The following is a 20,880-nucleotide window of genomic DNA, read 5'->3' as shown; positions in this document are numbered from 1 at the left end:
AACCAGTTTTCATCAGTAATGGGTTAATGTTGATGAATTTTGTTTTGATTTTTTAAACAGGGTTCGTGGTAAGATGCGTTTCTGGGGTAAGACCAAGAAGACGTCCAGAGAAAAGCTGGTTAGTGGGAATGATTCCCTGGATGGAGACTATGGGGAGACTGGTCCACTGCTGGGAGAAGGTGCTTCATTTAATCAAGTCACTTTTATGTCACTGATTATTACATATTGAGAGACACCAGACAATTAACCAGTGCATTTTAAATCTTTGAATGTACTTGAACGCCATTCATGTTCATTCACTTAACTTCCTTTTAGATCTGTCACTAATAGCGGTTTCCTCCTCTCCAGCAGGTCAGGATAACACGTCGCCGCCCTGCAGTCCTGATATGATGCTGGATCGAGACTTGAAGGAGAACAAGGAACCGTCTCCCAAAGTGAAGCGACGGCGCAGCGTGAAGATCAGCAGCGTGGCTCTGGAGCCGACTCAGTGGCAGAGCGACGCGCTGCAGATCCTCACCTGCACCAATGACTACAGGACCATGAATGACTTCCTGATGAAGAAGGTACAGTATGACCCGACATGCACTCACCCCGACACACCTTACGGTCCATGTTCTCACTTAACGCGACTGTGGTGGTGTCACATTTTAGATCAACGACTTGGACACTGAGGACAGTAAGAAGGACACCATGGTGGACGTGGTCTTTAAGAAGGCTTTGAAAGAATTCCGTCTCAACATCTTCAACTCGTATTCCACTGCACTCGCTGTAAGTGTGGTCAACACCTTTTTGCATGATGAATTTGAATTTACTGTCAGTGTTTGATTTATTGTCCTGAAACAATATTTCCAAAGTACTGTAAATACAAATACTGTAAATACTTTGCCCTCCCTGTGACTCATCATATTGTCTCTCTCTCTCTCGATTGGATGATTTCTAGATGGATGACGGGAAGAGTATCCGCTACAAGGACCTGTACGCTCTGTTTGAGCACATCTTGGAGAAGACCATGCGACAGGAGCAGAGGGTCTGGAGCGAGTCTCCTGTCAAAGTGTGGGTCAACACCTTTAAGGTTTTCCTGGATGAGTTCATGACCGAGTACAAACCTCTGGACAGTACACCCAGCAAGGTAATTACGGTAAACACATATATGCAGTTGTATAAAGTTATCGTTGAAGTTGTAATATCTCAGATTTTTTCTTTTGTTCTCCTGCAGCAGGTCGTCAAACCAGAACGTAAAAAACGGAGGAAAAAGGACGCTGACATTGTGAGTTAATTCTGAGTTCATTGTCATCATTACAAAATAAAGAAGACACTTCCAGTTCTCTACACTTCCATTTGCTTTTTTGGAACAATATATAAATATAAAATGTGTACATCAACTCTGAATTAACCTGTGCTCTGCTGCCCCCTGCAGGTGGAAGAGCACAATGGCCACATCTTTAAGTCCACGCAGTACAGCATCCCCACATACTGTGAATACTGCTCATCGCTCATCTGGATGATGGACCGGGCCTGTGTGTGCAAATGTGAGGAAAAGCTCCATTTATAATCAAATTATTGTAGTATTAGTCAATTATTGTGACAAAACACACTACATTTGATAATTCCAGCTTCTCCGTTTGAAGATTTGCTGCTGTTACTGTAAAGATATCTGACAGTGTCTCATTTTGGCTCTGAGAACTCAAAATACACCCAATTATATAAAAACTATCGTAAGCACTTAGTGCAGGGGTGTCAAACATATGGTCCGTGGGCCAGAACAGGCCCTCCAGAGGATCCACTTTGGCCCGCAGAATGAATTTGTTAAAATTTCATGGTCTGGTTAGAATCTTATCATACTGTGCAATTCCATATTTTTCAGTTCCAGTTACCTGTGACTAAATGTTTGTGCCTTTGTAGATCCATTGTGATGTGTAAGTTGTAATGCAGTGTGGTAAATGGTAAACTTTATAGTATAATATTAGGAAAAATTTGGAAAAACTTGTTGTTTATAGGTTATTATGTGGTTATCTTTCTGGTCCGGCCCCTTTGAGATCAAATTGTGCAGACACCCCTGACTTAGAGAGTACAACCTTTTCCACAGTGTCACTGCGCTTTCCTATCTGGGAGGGTTAAAAAATTTAATTAAAATGACTCGGAATGCCGTTTCATATCACCACTTTTAAGTGATTTAAAAATCTTCCTTGGGACATAACCCAAAACAACCCCAGAGAGATTAATTCAACCAAAGTTGACAATAGTAAGTTTTCCTTTACCATGTTAACCAGTTTCGGTGTGTATCTTTGTTTGTCATTGTACTTTTTTATGGGCATTCTGCAGTTGTTTCTGTTTTAAGACGCGTATCTTCCGCCTTCCTCAGAACTCTGAGGAAGATTCACACCAACACTGGTTAACAAGGTAAAGGAAAACCATAATACACAGAAAAACCACTTGTGTTTCCTCAGAATCTGAGTTCTGTGTATCATGGTGATGTCTGGGCTGTGCTTCTGGGACAGTTCTGAGGAATACAGAAGATACAGAACATGTATCTTAACCCTAACTTTCACAAGAGATGAATTCAAATGTGTCCTTTATTTTTGAGTTAACGTTTCACAAACAGTCACAAATGTGGTCAAAATGACAACCTTTTTGGTGGAATTGTTACAAGTAGCCTTACAATAGATGTGATGCTTCAATACGTGTTTATTATCTGCACAGACCAGAAATCACCATGATACACAGAAAAAACACAGTTGACGGCACACATTTTAAAATCTAATATTTATTTGGAACAGTAAAATGTTGGCTGTGTGACTGTCTCTCAGAAATCTTTTTTACTTGAACTTGTGCACACAAACACACACACGCAGTGTGGCCCCACCCCCTCTCTACTTCCGACCTAATCAGATTGTTTTCAACTGGACTCATGGGGTCTGCAGCTCAGTGTCTGCGGAGATTTCTCCTTTATTCACGGGATGTTTTCTTAATTCCAGCCCATGCTGCTTGTTTTAACATTTTTGTCTTTTAGCTCGACCTTTGCTGAATAATGAGGAGACACTGTCTTTCTGTCGATCATGGAAATGACCCGTTTGATTTCTCTGTCTGTGTTAATCCAGTGTGCCGGTTCGCCTGCCATAGAAAGTGCTGCCAGAGGACGACCACCAAATGCAGTAAGAAGGTGAGTTAGCCATGTTATTGTCTATCCCCTTATTAATTATGTTGCATCACATGAATTGTGTAGCTGTGGATTCAAAATGCCAGTACATTTACTGACATGTGATGGTGATAAGACCACACATACATACTGAGACGTTTTGTTTTCTTTACCAAATTTTAAATTGATGGGCGCCATGTTTGTGTCTTGTGTCAGTTTGACCCAGAGCTCTCCTCTAGACAGTTTGGAGTAGAGGTTTCTCGTCTGACTAACGATGACAAAACGGTGCCCCTGGTGGTGGAGAAGCTCATCAACTACATTGAGATGCACGGCCTCTACACTGAAGGAATATACCGGAAATCTGGCTCCACCAATAAAATTAAGGAACTCAAACAGGGACTTGACACAGGTAACTTTTTTCTATAAACTACAGCAAACAGATGAATGGTTAGCCTTTAAAGGTCCACTGTGTAACATTTAGGTGAGCGTATTGACAGAAATGGAATATACTTCCCATAATTTGATCAATTTTGGGAAAATTAAGGCCCTTTTTATTAAAAAAAAAGTCTTAATCACGATTTCATGAGGTATTAAATTTTGTCCATAGAGTTTGAATGCAAAAAGTATGCATGAGTGTATTTATTTTCCTCTCCGCGTTTGTTAAAAACAACGATGCTCAGGCATGCTCGCCATGCAAGATCGGCTCAGGCCCACGCGTACATGTGACGTTACGCATCTTGGGACAGCGAAAGTGCTCCTCCTGGTGTGAAATATTATCCGAAATCGCACAAAATAAACTCCAAAGTTGTGAATACTTGGGTCAAAGTGTTACTTGTTGTTTATTTTAATGCTAATCGAACAATTAACAAATTTGTGTTGTGCCTAATGAGGTTGCACAGTGTTTGTATTGTGGTCGCCCTACACTAATGCTAATCCAAACCTCGCTAGCTTACATCTGAAAACAGGATTGCCAAGTTAGCTGCAAAATAGTAGCATGCTAATGCTAAATAAATATGTGCTTGCCTATTGGTGAATGGACACCGACTTCGTCGTTTCAGTATAACACCGTGTTCTGCGTTGAACCATGTGAAAATGTCTCACCCACAGTGAGGACAGCCTCTTCACTCCCACCTCCCCGCTCAAGACAGCGCAGCTGCTGCTAATGAGCCGCTGCCTGCCTGGTGTAGCGTGATAAATCAGTGAAAATTAAAATTCCTCCAAAATACATGAAAATCAAGGATACACACCATTGGGCCATGCTTAACCCATATCCAAAGTCTTAGGGCGATCTGACTTATGGTCAGCGAGATATGCCTGTCACAGACACACAGACAGACACACTGACACAACTTGCTTTATAGATAGATAAACTTTTCCTTTGGTTTAATTTATTCTTTCCAGCTTATGAGTTCCTTTGTATGGTTGTGCTCGATAAATTGAATTGCAAACTAAAACTGTTTTGTAAGTTCAATACGTGTTGCTGATTACAGCTTGAAGTAGCAATAAGGTCTTAAAATATTTTGAGATGGTCTTGGAAAAAGTCTTAAAAAGGTATTGGAATTAACTTCCGGATTATTGCATATACTCTGTTTAAAATAAGACTTGAAAGCTTGTTTTCACAGCCTTAGAATTAGCCTTTTGTATGTGCTTCAGGGAAGGGTCTCGCTTTATCAAGCATATCAGTCTGAAGAGGGATGAGAATCAGTATCAGTAATGGTTAAATACTGGTCAAAATCACTGCAACGGATATCGGGCCGATAAAATTTTTTAAATCCGATACAATACAAAAATCCTTTATATTGCATATTTCAGTATGCGCAGAGTGTAAAAATGTAAATTAAAAACCAGCAAAAGCATTTTAGCTGAGTCATGTTTGGGCCATTTATTTTTTCTTATGTGGAGAACAGTATTTGTTATACAGGTGGAGTATAATGTCTTTGAAATGACTATACAAAGGCCACTGTAGTTTGGAATAGGTATGCGTGATTAGAGGACTTCTCCATTTGTAGATTTACATACTGGACCTTTTAATACTAAGAACTGTTTATGGCGTCGAACTAAATGTGATCTGTTTTGCCTGTTTTCCCCAAACAGACGTGGAAAGCATGAATCTGGACGATTACAACATCCACGTCATTGCCAGTGTTTTCAAACAGTGGCTGAGAGACCTGCCCAATCCTCTCTTGACCTTTGAGCTGTACGAGGAGTTTATACGTGCCATGGGTGAGTCGTCATCATCAGGCGTACAATGCTGTTATGTACTTCTGTCCGAAGTTTCAGTTTATTCCGGGAAATTCTATCCACAAATGTCGATTCATCTTGTCTGAATGTCTCCCTCAGGTTTGCAGGATAAAAAGGAAATGATTCGAGGAGTGTATTCAGTGATCGATCAGCTAAACAGAACTCACATATGCACTCTGGAACGCCTCATATTTCATCTCGTCAGGTAACAAAATTCATCTTATAATAAATGAATAAACAGAATATGATTTCCTGCCTGATGGTCGAATCTAATGTTGAGTTTGTGAGTTTCAGGGTGGCCTTGGAAGAAGAGACCAACCGTATGTCTGCTAATGCCTTGGCCATAGTTTTTGCTCCGTGCATCCTCCGTTGTCCTGATACCATCGATCCACTGCAGAGTGTTCAAGACATCAGCAAGACGACTGCGTAAGCATACATTCAGTGTCTTATCAGAAATCTAAAAAATTACCTCAGACATTGCTGGGGGTTGACGCCCCCCCCCCTCACAGCAGGACACATGACCAGAATAAAAACAGTGGAAGTGGAACTAAAATTAAACTAATGTGTTCCATGTGGGACCGATAAACATCAGCTTCTTTAAGGTCATCAATGTCCAATTCAGCAGGAATTTTTACAACGGAGCTAAAGCTAACTAAAAAAAATATGTCTGGTGTAGAAAATGACGGTTGATGCTGAAGTTGTTTTGTTTTGTTTTAAAGAAATAACTGAGCCACTGGTCATTTTGTAGTTAGATAAGACGGATTGTACTAAGAGGGAGCGATTAGGGGGAAACGTGTAGCAAAGGTCAGCGTGGTGAAATTTGGGAACATGGGAACTTTTCCAGCTGCTGCAGAGAGTTTTAGCTTCAGTCCATGGTGCACGAGCTGTGCCAGGTGAGCTTTTAGGTATCCACTGGTCCCTGAGTAGGGGACATATTAGGCTAAATCAACTTTTTAATCATTTTAATACTTATATTTGGGACTCTGGAGGCCCTATGAGTAGTCAAAGTGTGAAAAGAGATGACTCACTCTTGTTTTTGTGGTCCTCCTCAGGAGGAGATAAAACATGCGATGTTGACTTTTGCACTTATTGCAACGTCACAATGAGACATTTCTGGAATTGTTGTCTCACGGAGCTCTGCTTTGTCCCTAAAAAAACACGAGAGTGCAGACGAGGGCAATAGTATCTGGAAGAGTGCAAGTCCGCAAAGTGTTCTATCCTTGGCTCCACAGTGCAGCACAGAGTTCTGCACAAACGTCCAGCCTCAGAGGATTTACATGTCTAGTGGATACATTTATATGTGATGGCTAGAGTTGGCAAATGATGGTTTTTCCAAATGCCAACTGCTGTTAGCTGCCGGAGCCTCAGTGACGCTGATGTAGTTTCCTGTGTCTCATTTGCATTTAAAGAGACAGGCACTCAAAAGCAAGCGTTCTGAACAGGGCTGTTTTGGCAGAGTGATTGAACTGCTGTGGTGCTTCATCCTTAAGGTATTTTGACCAAAGCATGTCACAGACATGTTCATTAGGACACGAGGGAACTAGGTTCACTTGGAGAAATAGGGTATAATATGACTCCTTTAAATTGTATAAGGCCTGGTTCACACCGGACACAAGTTTTCTGTCAGAGTTGAAACAGAAACTAAACACATTGGTGTGGGGACATGCTACACATCCAGTGTGAACCAGGTTGTAAGAACAGCACTGACTTTTGTCTTGTTGTTCCACAGATGTGTAGAACATATCATCTGCGAGCAGATGAGTAAGTACAGATTACGGCTGAAGGACATCAACACCCTGGAGTTTGCTGAAAACAAGGCCAAGTGCAGGTTGACTCTCATTCGACGGTCAATGGTAAGAGAAAATAATACGACTTGTATGAGAAATCCCACTGTTATCAGTTAATACAGGAGTTTGTGTCCTGTTGATAAGTCCACCTGACTGAGCCTTCAGTTCTGTACCATCTATGATGTCTCTTTTTAGACCTGTGCAAATCACTTTTGTGTATAGATAAATCAATGGATGGATGGGTGTACTTTATTGATCCCAAAACGGGGAAGTTTTTAAATCAATAGTACGCCCTATGGTTTGTGTCCATCCACCATTAGCCTCACTCACAAAAGAAATCTAGAGCAGGAATTGGACATGTTTAGCAGGGGTCTCAAATTCAATTGACCTGGGGGCCACTGAGTAGTTTGATCAGTACGGGGCCATGAAAGTGAAAAAATGTCCAACTTTTTGAGAAAAAGACATCAAAATGAAACTATTTAGGGTGATATTACATAGATATTACAAGAAAAGTGTTTCTTTGATACGAAACGATAAATAGTTCACAATATGAAGGTATTTATGATGCAATATGAATCCATTAATAAAACAAAAACATACATAAATAATTAATTATAGCTTGATAATAAGTGGTGGGATTTGGGGTCACATGTGGCCCCTGGACCACGAGTTTGAGACCTGGTTTACAGAATTGTTAGCCCTTAGCTGAGAACTGTCAACAATAAGAGGCTGAAATGAGATTGTAAATAAGTTGCTTGAACTGATTGGTTTGAATCTGCAGTCACTGATCTTGGGTTTATTTGTTTGTCACTTTTCCTCTTAAGCAGCCAAATGCAGCTAAAAAGGTAAACATTGTGTGAGAGTGTGACGTTTTAGTTTGTTCACGCTTAATAAGGACGGCCGTATTGTTTCATATGCTTCCGTCCCTGCATTTGTGTGAGCAGACGACAACAAATGTGAGAAGATAAAATATCTGAATTGTCTTTTTGGTTTTTTTTAGGGAAAAGGCCACTTACAGAGACTAAGCTACAGCACACCTTCACCTCCGCTCAGTCCCCGCCTGCCGCCTTTGGCCAACACTGTGCTCGAGGAAAGCGGTGGTGAAGAGGGAGCAGACTCTTCGGTTGAAATCTCAGAGTATCAGCAGGCATCCATGCAGCAGGAAGAGAGAGTGCTAACAGAGCAAATTGAGAGCCTGCAAAAAGAAAAGTAAAATCTGTCTTTGTGTCAATATTCGGCTGCATATATTACTAGTGTTGGCTGTGCTCGTTTTAACGTGGAGAATGTTTTCCTCTGCAGAGAGGAGTTGACTTTTGAGATGCTGAGTCTGGAGCCGCGAGCGTCAGATGATGAGACCCTGGAGTCGGAGGCCTCCATTGGTACAGCTGATAGCTCTGAAAACCTCAACGCTGACTCTGAGGAAACCATTTCTGACTTCTCTGGTATGAGAATCACAACTTTCAGTTTGCAAGTGTGATTTGAAAGAGGAGATTTTTAAAAAAACAACTTGATTTGTGATTGTTTTTTACTGCAGAAAGAGGTCCAGTGTTGACATCTCCATGGCCTCGAAGGTCTGATGGAAGGAGCCCCAGACGCCGTATTCTCCACCGGCAGCCTGACTCTCTGGACTCTGTTGACTCTAGTTACTCTAGTGTTTCTTCCTTTTCGTCCTCATCACACTTCCACCCGTCCTCCTCCTCTTCCTCTGCTGCCACGCGGCGCTTTCGTTTCCACTCCAAGTCTCCACCTCAAGGCTCAGGTCCAGCCCAGTCCCAGTCCCAGTCCCAGTCCCCGGCTCTGAACACGTCTCAAGCCTCTTCTGATAGCATAGACATGAGCCCTACGGGGGATCTTGAAGGCATGTATGACAATAGGCCCCAGTTTACCAGTCGAGGCACCTTCAATCCAGAGAAGAGCAAACAAAAAGTGAAGGGGGCCAAACATTCAACAAAAAGGCACTCGAGAGACAGCGGCGGCCATAGCAGGGACCCGCCAGACCTACCACAGCAGGTGGTCTTGTACGGCAATAATGAATTCATGGTATGAAGGACTCTGGGACACCAGAGGAATCCCTATCCAACTCTCTGGCAAGCATATATATATGTTCTCAATGGGAGGTGACGTAGAAGCAACCAATCACTTCTCAAAGCGCTTTTGCTTGGCCTTTCTTTGTTGAAGTCTGCAAAGAAGTGTTCTCAAGTGCTGTCTTAAGTGCTTCCACCCAGGGAGACCGTTGGCAGAGGGACCGGAGTCCGTCGAGCAGCTCCCCCTTCTGTAGCCTATGCTGTCACCCATACTCTCAAAAGTGCCTTGGCAGATCTTTACTCAGCGCCAAGAGGAGACACAGTGAACAGGAGGACAGAGAAAAGGGAACGTCGGACAATGCAGAAGAGACCACTCGGCATCAGGGAATGTTAACGTAGCTGGAAAGCTGAAGCAGTGTACTAAAGAAGAAGAAAATCAGGCGTCACGGATGCTCCAGTGATATTATAGGTCTCCAATGTTAGCTGCTTAATGAGTTTACAGTTTACAACAATGAGTTAAAGCAGTGGTTTTTCTGTCATGACAAATTTATTTTTCCCCTTATTTATAATTTTTAATGACGCAGAAATTCATATAATATACAGGTATAAATACTGTACAAAGCCAAAACACCAGCCTATGCTGGGTTTTTTGAAATATTTATCTCTTTCTTTTGACTACCTTGGGCAGATAATGTATGGATGTGGACAGTGGATGGTTTCCATGTGAGTGTGTGTGTGTGTGTGTGTGTGTGTGTTCGTGGCGGGCTCTTATGGGTGACTGTATGTGCTGATAAAACCACTTCATGTGTTTTTTAGTTTGTGCTGCTTATTACCCCCCCCCCCCCTCACAAGGGAAATACTGCCATGAAAGGGACCAAGTCCGCTGGTGTTATTCCAGCTGAGGGGATCCCAGAATGTTGGATGTGTATTCAAATCCATGCATTTACTGCTTCACAGCCATACAACACTTGTTATGTACAGTACAGTTCATATGTACAGTATAGTGGACAAATATTGTTCTTTTCTTTAAAACCTATTATTTACCTTCTGCTTCTGAACCCTTACCCTCCTCCTGTCTGAAATGTTTGCTCAATAGCAACCAAGCAAGAGCATTAAGTCACAGTGTCTCCAGTGTCGTTATTCATGAGCATGTTTGTTACCTGTAACTCCAAAAATCATAAACGGTTTTGGATGAAATTTTCAGGAAATGTCCGCAATGGTGCCAGTAACAAGTGATTAAATTTTGGGCGTGATCCGTAGATGCCATCACTGGTTACAACACTTGCTGTCTGATCCAGGCGGGCCGGCAGGGTGTATTTTGTAGGCACTGAGCTGCCTTGGTGGAGGTCTGCACTCTCCGAGTGCTTTTCTAGTTTTTCTTTATTTTCTAAACCTGCGTTGAAATGTTACACAACTCCGGGGAAGACCAATAACATAACATACTTAAATAGGCCTTTTAGTCAGCAGACGTTTTTCACTTGCGATTGCATAAAATTCACATTAATTAAAATTCACAATGATAATATCTACTAACAGGACTGTTTGGCCAATAAGGAAAAACACAATCAAACTTAGGCAGCATTAAGACATCTACATGCCATCATTGTGCAAGAAAAATACTTTTTCTTTAAATAATTGTATTTATTTAGGTTTACAGGTTACAGCTTTTCTCTTATTATTACATCATTAATCTGTAGCCCTAATCCTCCTCCGTATGAATTCCTATTCTGCCATAAGATAAGATAAAATAGCTTATTATCCCACAGTGGCGACAGTACGGGGTTCCAATATCTCAATATACAGAGAAAATTACAAAATATTATTAAAAACTGCACATAGAAGCAAATAAGATAGAAATAAATCTAAAATATACATATACCCACACATGATGTATATGTACTAAATACACAATGTTACACATCTATGTTTTAGTGTGGTTGTATTTTACTTCAATACAAGTTTTTTGGTTTTTTTTAAAGAGGCAGAAATCTGACTTTCTTTTAAGAATTTTGACTTTTTAATCTCAGAATTCTTACAGTTTGAATTCCAAGATTAAAGTAAGTATTCTGACTTTTCTTCCTCAAATTTGACCCGAATTATCTTCCATATAAATTACATTTCTGCCACCGTACACACTGGGTGATGCATTATGGGTATTGTATGTTTTAGTGTGGTTCATTTTGACTTATTACAGTGTTTTAGGACACAAAGAGTGAGAAGGAGCTCATTCTCTACGTTTGCTACAGTGTAGTGAATGCAGGCAATCACACGAATTGTACATCGGAGACTATTTGACACAAGTTCTAACAAAAGAAAGACGTCAGGTAGGAGAAGTGAGAAGAAGAAATGACTCAAGGCGGCCATTGATCACGCGGGCCACCGTCCGATCGAGCGGCGCATGCGCAGAGGCTGAGTGTCGCAGCAGCACCACCGCCGGCACTGACTGAGCTGAGGTGGAGCAGCAGCAGCCAGGAGCCGCCACCACGGAGACGGGAGCTGTCGTTGTTTTTGTCCGCTTGGTAGCAACTTTTCACCACTATGTCGGCATATGACAGTAACCCCTTCGCGGACCCGGTGGACGTGAACCCCTTCCAGGTAAGACGGTTGTGTGTTGTATCCGCTACGAGCCCGAGTTTTAGAGAAGAGAAGGTTTTGTTCCTTCGAGTCAAGTGAACACTGAAATATGCTGCGACCAAAACCTGTTTGGTCGGTTGCTGGGTTTGGTCCGGCCCCGGTATTTCCTGACTTAAGAACCGTATCTGTTAAAGAATAAATGACACGTTGACGTCCAATTTTAGCCATATGTAGAAAGAAAAAACCTGTCTGAGTGGATTTGTCGCTGTACGTGTGCGGTGGAGTCTCTCGCTCAGGTGAAGCAGCGACATACCCACGAACAGGTGTCAGCTGCTCCAGTACACACGGACTGTGACTCCTCCTCAGAACGACATTGATTAATATCATGTTGTAATCAAGACCCAGTTCACACTATATACGGTGTATAATAGTGTGGGTGGAATAGAAATCGATATGTACTGGGGTGTTTTGTTTTTGGACGATTTTTAAAGCTATCGTCTCCATATTTTTGTTAGCTTACAGCTAAAATTTAGCAGTTGCTAGTTAACCTCAAACATTAAAACGTCTGTTTTGTGACGCTCCATTTATGTTGTTTTCAACACTAGAACAGTGAACACCAAGTATTTTGTATTTCTTGTTTTTAAAACACAGTTTTCCGCTTGGCCTGTTTGTATTTATATCATTATTAGCAGGTGCAGAAACTAACTAAAAAAACAACATACTGTTGTACCAGTTGTGTAACACTGTCCCTGTCATTTACATGTCTGACTGACTTAGATGTGTGCATTGATTTTGGAAAACATGACTTGTGACTTATTGTCTCAACTTTAAGGAATAAAATCACAATTATCAATAGTATCGAATTATAATACTTGAAATACACAACAGTGATACAATTGTCTCAGCCCTTATTTAATACTGGTCGGGCTCTATCTTGCAGATCAACAGTTAACATGAAAGTTTATCAATAATACCAATGCACTGAAATTCAAAAGCACATTGGCTGACATAAGACAACAGAGTGAACTGATGTGCATTATCTGTGACTGTAGGTGGTTGCATTTTAAAAACATTTATACAACATTAAAGGTTCATTCGTTATTTTAAATCTATAGCATGGATTTGATGTGTTTTTGGACTTGCATTAATAGTAATGTCTTACACCAATTTGTTTGTATTTGAAGGTAGACTTTTTTCCATCCAATCACAAGACTGGGCTGAAGTACTACAACATGAGATATCAAATGCTTCACTTCATATCAAATCTTTCACGGCCGATCAGAGATTTAATGACCGTCTTTGTAAACTCACGGGTTCTTTGTCCTCATCTCGTGTTTTAATGTCAAAATAGCTCAAGGTGGTATGTTAATGGTGTCACATGCGTCACTGTGACACGTTCACGTAATAAACGAAAACACAAGTTTGCTCCCTCAAAAGTGAAGACAGTTTCGACTGAAACAAGAACCTAGAGTCTGTAAATAGTTAATGTGGAGAGTGACGTGTGTGTTCAGGTGCTCTTCCTGGACTGGGTGGAACACTCGCGGACATTCCTCTTTACACACGGCCTTGATTTTAGGCGGAAAAATAACTTTGGTGTAACATAACATATCTCATCTTTACCTTTATTTTCCAGGATGCCTCAGTCACACAAGCCACCAGTGGTGGAGCCAATGAAAGTGTGGGAGAGTTCAACCCCTTCTCTGCCCCTGACTTGGTGAGATCCTCTGCTTTTAATCTAACCAATGATATGATCGTGGACAGATTATGAAACACAACCACTCCTGCACAGGAGAGGGACTGCTAAAGCTCAGAGCAATATTCTGTGATTACAAATAATGCATGTGCAGTAATTTTGTGTCACTCTGTGATTGGTGGTCCATCTTTGTCCTTTCATTGTGGTTTTAGGTCACGTTGTGGGTCTTTTTTTCCTTTCTGTGTGGATGTTTTGAACAAATAATTATAACAGTCACCCTCATTTGTCCTAGTTTTGATTTAAAAAAAAAAATTACTGCTTTAATTGTTTTTGCAGGGACACCACTCTGGCACAACTATCCCTATCTCTGCAGTCTCTTCTCAACCAGCGATACTACAGACCTCTGTGGAGCACAGTGCAAAGGTGATACACATTTTACAAATTCAGTTTTTGAACATTTAAGAATAGAAATAAAATGGATAAGACTAAGGCCAGGTTGTGAGTTGGATTTTTTTCCAAGGAGTATTGTAACCTAGAAATTCTGCCCAAAAAATATATATAAAGCTTTACCTAGTCAATGTTTATTAGTACAAGGCCTTAGTCTCAAATTGGCCAACATACAGTTTTCACAGATACTATTTTGATGAGTTCATTTCTTAAACTGTATCACCTGCTGAACAAATGCTGTATATTAACAGGTTTACATCTGTACATTATTTCCACACGTTGAAAAAAGTATCTGCACTGCAATCAGTTCAAATGTTTACTTTCACAGTTGTTGCTTAGGTCATTCTATGCTTTTTAAGCATTACCTACAGATGTAGGGTGTCGTGACCTGTCGGCTAGATCTGGGATAACTCACAAGCTCCAAGCAGAAAGTCTGGCATGTTCGATTTTAGTGTGTCTGCCATATATGATGTGTTCTGTCACATCAGTGAATAATGAGAGCACAGGGTACAAGTAATGAGTATAAACATACAAAATGGTGAAGCGAAAGAGGGGTGATGAAGTTACCTTGAAGTTCTCTTTTGGGTCCAGCCTGTTCTCTTCTCATAGCCCAACACAGAAAGTATCATATACTGTACACCGCTTTGGAAGCCATGTTTTTCATCTTTCTGGGTGTCATCTAGCCTTGCCGCATGGTCCAGCCCCTATCATGTCATTTTGCAACAATTGGAAAGGTTGCATATGACTGTTTTATCTCGAAGCTCCAATCTATGGCTCTGTGATCGCCTAATGTGTGCTCTGACCTTGGCATTAGAGTGGAGAGTCAGTAGTAGTTTCACGATTCAAAAACCAGGATTATCATTAGTTCTACTAGGGGTAAAAGTGACAGTATTAAGAGTGTTTAGAGTGCGTCTCTCCAATCACCCACCAGGCAACTGCAACTGCTGCCCAAGCTGACCTCATCAAACAGCAGGAGGAGCTGGAGCGCAAAGCAGCAGAGCTGGACCGTAAAGAGCAGGAGCTACAGAACAGGACGACAAGCAGAGGAAACACTGGAAGTAAGTGACTGCAGTTGTTTGAAGTTGTGACATGCATGAACTAGAAGAACTAAATCATTACTCAAAAATAATGACACTGTGAAATGTCTTTCAGCAAAAGAGAACAACTGGCCGCCTCTACCCAGATTCTCCCCTCTGAAGCCCTGCTTCTACCAGGACTTTGAAGAGGAAATCCCGGAGGATTACCGCAGGATCTGCAAGAGAATGTACTACCTCTGGATGTGTACGTACCCCAATATGCAGCTTTTCCCCAACACTGACTCAGATAACAAGTTGGATTGTTTTTTAATATGATAGTCACCAGCGTGCATGATAAAAAGTACTTTTTTAATAAGTTTAAGTGAGGTATCTTCACATACATGTAGCAACACTTCTTTGTGAATGTGTTTGAGTTAGAAATCAGCAGCTATACATCTTGAATTCACAGCATAATGTTCCCTTTTATCTGTATGTGTACAGTATTTAATATCACTATTTCCTGAATCATGACCTTTGTTCCTTTTTATCTTTGTCTTTTCTCTCTCTCTCTATATATATATATTTATTATTTATGATGACACGTTTTAAATTTGATGATTGAGTATCTCGTTATATATGCTGGATCTTTTCAGTTTGGTTGTAATTCTTTTAAAATCCAATAGTCCAGTTAACGACTGCCAGTGCAGAACCCTATCGTGTCATTAATTTCTGTCACACATTATTGGTTGAACATTTAATGAAAGCATAACTCACAACCTTAAATGCCTATAACACTACACTGAAGTTGATGGATTGAAAAAAACTCTGTTGATTCACTGGGTTGAACTATGAGGTTAAAGGTTACAGTCACACTTTGGTTTCCTGTGTGTCTCCACAGTCCACAGTGCCACTCTCTTCCTCAACGTGCTGGCCTGTCTGGCTTACTTCACTGTGAACAATCAAAATGGTGTGGACTTTGGTCTGTCCATTGTCTGGTTCATCCTCTTCACTCCTGTGTCTTTTGTCTGCTGGTACAGGCCAGTCTACAAAGCCTTCAGGTACGCTGTTTAAGCAGCCTCTTAATTAAATGCTTTGATTTACAGTACTGACGGGACATTATATTGTAGCAGCAGTAAAATGGTTAATTTGCTTGATTCAGTTGTTTTACAGATACAGAAAATGTTATTAATCCCTGAAGGGCAATTCAATTTCTTCAGTTCACTGACCACATATGTTGGGATCAAAGAAACTGTAGTCTGATACCGGCATAAGAGTAAATATTAGTAGGTTAGGCTATCTCAGCTGACATAGGGCGATAGGCGGGGTACACCCTGGACAAACCCCATATTGCATGTTTTTGGACTGTGGGAGGAAGCCGGAGAACCTGGTGAAAACCTCCACACACACACACGGGGAGAACATGCAAACTCCATGCAGAAAGGTCCTTGCTCCAACCGGAGATCGTACCTGGGTCTTCTTGCTACAAAGGCGAGAGCGCTATTAGTAGGTTATATGGAAAGAAAATATCTACTATGCACATGGACAAGGCACAGAGCAAGTTTAAAAGAGCAATCTGCAAAATAACATCTCGGTTTCTACAGACTTGCATTTAATTTCTAAATGCTAATGTGTCTGTTCAATTTAGAGTAATGTTGAGTCATATGACTCCAAAACCAAATCAATAATAACGTGGTGTGTCTCTCTATTTTTGCTCCCCAGGTCTGACAGCTCCTTTAGCTTCTTTTTCTTCTTCTTTGTCTTCTTTTTCCAAACGGCAGTGTACATTATCCAAACCGTGGGGATCCCCAGGTGGGGAAACAGGTGAGTGAGAACATTTTTTTTACTTTAAGTATCAGTAGGGTGGTGTTAGTGCATGATTTAGCTGCTTATTGATAACAGATTTCTGCCATTAGTAAGAAGGAGTCTCTACACATTGCTTTGAGGTGTTTACGCTGTACATGTGGGTATGCATGGGTCAGCAGTTCATCTTCATTCTCACTTACTGTGTTTGTTTGTTTGTGTATTCTCGCTCTGCATCTCCTCTCTTGCATCTCTTTGACAGATTCCTGCTGCCCTAACTTATCTTGGGTTGCTGCTTTGTAAGTGTGTGGAACTTTTCTCTCTGGGTTTCCTTTCAGATTAGAGAATACATATATCGGGCTTCCTTTACGTCAGTCACTTTTTCAAACTTCATTCTTTTCCATTGGTCATTGGTGAAAGGCAGGATGTTGATGTAATTTCCTTTTAGTTGGATACTTTTAATTACATTTCTTTTCCAGACAAAACGTATGTGTTGCATACAGTGCTGTACATGCTCACTGTACAGAATTTGTTCTGTCTTTCTCTGTCATTTGCAGTGGATGGATCTCAGCAATCAGCATGATCGGCACAAATTTGGCCGTGGCTGTGGTTATGATGGTGGTCGCTGGTTTTTTCACCGTAAACGCCGTCTTGGCTATCATCCTACTGAAAATGGTATGCTAATATGAAGTGCCGATTTTAGTTCGCAGATAATGTGATTTGAATAATCTTGTGTCAGTAAGGAGGTTTCAAATTCTTAATTTTAATATGTGAAAGTAAATTATAATCTCAATGTACCGTATGACTGCTTCATATTGTTAATTCCCACTCCAGTTTAGTGAGGCTGCTCCCAGATCAAAGAGAGGAAGTGAAAATGGTGATAACAAAAGCCCTTAACAGCAGCTATGATGGAAGGGCATCAAAGGGAATACAAAGACTTAGAATTTGCTGAATGGATCTGAAGGTTCAGAAATACTCAAAGCAGGTCAAGACGCTGAGCTTACATTCAAATGATTCATTTGGAAAGAATCAGCCAAACCCCGGCACAATACAGGAAATGCAGACGAAGGGCAAATGAAATAGGGAAACTTGTATCCTGTTGTTAATGATAGTAGCACTTTATTTATTAAGACTTCTTTTCGTCTTAACGATAACCATGTCAGCCATGACCTTGTCCTTCATTCTTGTTTGTATGCTCTTGCCATGCAAACACTGACTCTGCCTAAGAAGCAATCACAAACCTGTATTTAATCTGTATTAAGTACTTTGAAAACTTCAGTAAATAGCCTGTCTTGCAGTGTTTTCTCAAATCCTTGGGGGAAAAAATGATTGAATCAATACCTATCACATGCTCTTGTTGTTTGTGAGGCGTACCAATCCTTCACTGAACATATACAAGAGATTCAAAAACCTGTCACTGCCCTAATCTCTGTCCCCTTTTCGCCATTTCCCCAGGTCCACTCTAAGTACAGAAGGACAGGTGCCAGCTTTAGCAAGGCCCAGCAGGAGTTCTCCCAGGAAGTCCTGACCAACCGATCCTTCCAGTCTGCTGCAGCCGGTGCTGCCTCCTCTGCTGCACAGGGAGCCTTTGGCAGGAGCTAGGAAAACTGGACTGGTTTTCCTCAGGAGAGTCTCATCTTTCTGTATGTCACTAAAAGAATGTATCAAACAAGCCATGACCCAACATCTGCTGGGGAGTTTTAGCTTAGGCTATGATAATTTGATGAAAATACTAATAAGGGTCTCCCCCTTTTTCTAGTTAGAAACCTCCAGTGCATCATTTCTGTTGCCCCCTCCTGAAGATTTCTAAATAATTACAAAATACTGCTGCTGCCTTTACATGACATAGGTGATCACGCACCAGTCCGCTCCCTTCTGCTGCCCAGGTTTTTTTAATTGTTTATCTTTTTAGCACTAGATACACTTCTGACCTTTTTTTGTGGGCACTTTTTCATATTTTCAGCCATACATCGACCTGCTGCTGTATTTCCTCCCTGCCTTTGCCAGTCTTGAAGTAAAATATATCCCTTACTGTGCACAGTAAGGAAATGTCGCTGTGTGATTCTGATCACTGCTGAACTGAGAAACAAGACTATCAGCATGAACTCATTGGCTTGACTGTAACCGACATTCATTTATATTTAAAAGTTATGCACTACCATTTTAGAGACGGAGAAGATTAAAGTCTCGTGTAATGTTACTTAAATCTCAACTACCCTACGTTTTGGACGGCATGTTGTGCGTCGATGCCGTCTAAAAACTTCAAAGTGAAGGTGAAATGAAAATGAAGACGGTGAAGAGGAGGCATAGTGAATGCGATATCATTTATTTGTCAGCACCTCATCACTACATAATCTATTTAACATGGTGGACTAATTATGTATAAATAAGAGTATTTGTTTTGCAGCGTAGAACAAGGCTGGAGTTTTAAGTGAGAGTTTAGAGTACAATTATTAAAATCCTGTCATTTTTGAAGGTACTGGGGATTTGTTCTCTTACTTTCCCCAGGTGAAATAAGGGTGCTTTCACACCTGGTTCGGTTCGTTTGTGTAGGTGTGAATGTAATCTCGGTCCTTTGGTGTGCACCAAATCAACCGGTAAACCAGGCTTTAATCGCCCTATTTTGGTACGGTTCCACTGGTGTGAAAGACACCAGACCAAATGGGACGAAACGGTCTAGTTTAATGCATTATGTGTATGAGATACGGGATAACCCTCGGATTTCCACGTGCCTCGGAACCCCAGTGCGCCATTCTCTGCCAGCTGCAATCCCCACCAGGCACGTTACGGCGCTAACCCTTGCGAGCAGGTCGTATTCACACAAGAAGCCGCGTCGTGCCCGGGTGGAAATGCTCACATTATTAGAGTGGCAGCGATCAGCTCCGGTGACCATGTCGCTTACTTAACGTGGCGGTGGAAATCGGGGTTAGTCTGGTTCCGGTGCCGATCGTCTTTGCAGTCTATTTTGGTTCGTTTAGAACTATACATATGTGAAAGCAAACCGTACCCAAGTCTGTTTGCCGCATTGTAACATTTTTCTGACTGGTGCAGACCAAAGCAATCGAGCTATAGGTGTGAAAGCGCCCTAAATAAAACCCTTCAAACTTGAACACCAAATACAGGATTTTGATAGTTTAAAAAGTGTATTAGACATGAGAATGTTTTCCCATCATTGAGTGATGGTTCCTCATAATATATGTGTACGTATTGGCAGCACAACAGCATGTAGGTACTTAAAGGGTAGCCATGTTGTTAACACTGTATTCTACGGAATTAAACCAATAACTTTGTCCTTACTCTTTACAGGATGCTTTTACGTTACTGATCACACAACTTTCTCACAGATTTTTATATTTCCATGTGTATAAAGTTGATAAGCTTATGATTAATAATGAAGGTGACGGGATGAAGGCTTTTTTTCTACTCTTTTGAGCAACTTAATGAAGTTTGACAAAGTGCTCTTCTGAGCATACATGATGAAGTAGTTTAACTGGTTTGTTACATTTGACTTGATGGTAGAAACAACTTTGCCTTTTTGAAGGTGTGGAGTTTTGCTGCAGTTTCATTGAAAGGCATGTTACAGGTTTATTTATGCGAAGTTACTAACAGATTTTTAACGTAGGATTATTTCCCTAAAATGCATAAACGAGCTAAAAGAATACAAAAATGATTATCTTGACTTGACTGCTATCTCAAAGGTCATAAATGGGCTGTGTTTGTTATTCTTACAGCGAATCACTTAGTTTAGCTTTAACCTCAGGGTCTTGACACTAATGTAATCCACCAATTTTTGTGTGGGTATGTGAACACAAGGCTGTTGGTTATTTGTGTTTTTATCTTTTTGTTTTATTGTAATGTTTTCCTTATGGTTATATTGTGTAATAAGGTGTTGTACATATTGGTGTCTTATTTAAAACTTATTTTCAAGAGTGGTATTTGGTAAAAATGGCGCCTCAGTCATCTTAAATAAAATGTTTTTTTCCCTCTCTCTTTTGTTTGGTTCATGTTTAGCATGTGAATGCTACAGTATGTAAAGATGTTTTCGTACTTATGAAGCAAATGCATATATTGTCTTAATTAAAAACAATAAATAGAAGTAGGATTATGATTATACATAGTTGAATATACTTAAAATGATTCTGTGACTTGAAATTTACAGGGA

At 40.8% G+C, this 20,880-nt stretch overlaps 2 protein-coding genes across 2 annotated transcripts in view; both read left to right on the top strand.

The window, feature by feature from the left end:
• Positions 1-10,245, top strand: part of myo9aa (myosin IXAa) — a 119,617-nt gene extending 109,372 nt beyond the window's left edge. The window contains exons 29-44 of the mRNA XM_083900809.1: positions 61-179; positions 352-563; positions 652-768; positions 941-1,129; positions 1,217-1,267; positions 1,418-1,529; positions 3,099-3,160; positions 3,353-3,545; positions 5,231-5,359; positions 5,477-5,582; positions 5,672-5,803; positions 7,107-7,230; positions 7,992-8,009; positions 8,165-8,373; positions 8,464-8,606; positions 8,699-10,245. Coding sequence (XP_083756935.1) covers positions 61-179; positions 352-563; positions 652-768; positions 941-1,129; positions 1,217-1,267; positions 1,418-1,529; positions 3,099-3,160; positions 3,353-3,545; positions 5,231-5,359; positions 5,477-5,582; positions 5,672-5,803; positions 7,107-7,230; positions 7,992-8,009; positions 8,165-8,373; positions 8,464-8,606; positions 8,699-9,210 — 2,428 coding nt within the window. The 3' untranslated portion in view covers positions 9,211-10,245. The remainder of the gene's footprint in view (positions 1-60; positions 180-351; positions 564-651; positions 769-940; positions 1,130-1,216; positions 1,268-1,417; positions 1,530-3,098; positions 3,161-3,352; positions 3,546-5,230; positions 5,360-5,476; positions 5,583-5,671; positions 5,804-7,106; positions 7,231-7,991; positions 8,010-8,164; positions 8,374-8,463; positions 8,607-8,698) is intronic.
• Positions 10,246-11,664: 1,419 nt separating this feature from the next.
• Positions 11,665-20,706, top strand: scamp2l (secretory carrier membrane protein 2, like). Its single transcript, XM_083900486.1, has 9 exons — positions 11,665-11,783; positions 13,396-13,476; positions 13,792-13,878; positions 14,834-14,960; positions 15,055-15,183; positions 15,817-15,976; positions 16,638-16,739; positions 17,276-17,393; positions 18,174-20,706. The coding sequence occupies exons 1-9, from the start codon at positions 11,727-11,729 to the stop codon at positions 18,318-18,320; spliced, it is 1,008 nt and encodes a 335-aa protein (XP_083756612.1). The 5' UTR covers positions 11,665-11,726; the 3' UTR covers positions 18,321-20,706.
• The last annotated feature ends 174 nt before the right edge of the window (positions 20,707-20,880 follow it).

Source organism: Microchirus variegatus (assembly GCF_963457635.1).
Source record: "Microchirus variegatus genome assembly, chromosome: 14".
Classification (NCBI taxonomy): domain Eukaryota; kingdom Metazoa; phylum Chordata; class Actinopteri; order Pleuronectiformes; family Soleidae; genus Microchirus; species Microchirus variegatus.
Note: the sequence above shows the minus strand (reverse complement) of the source record. Positions and strands in the feature narration are given on the sequence as shown.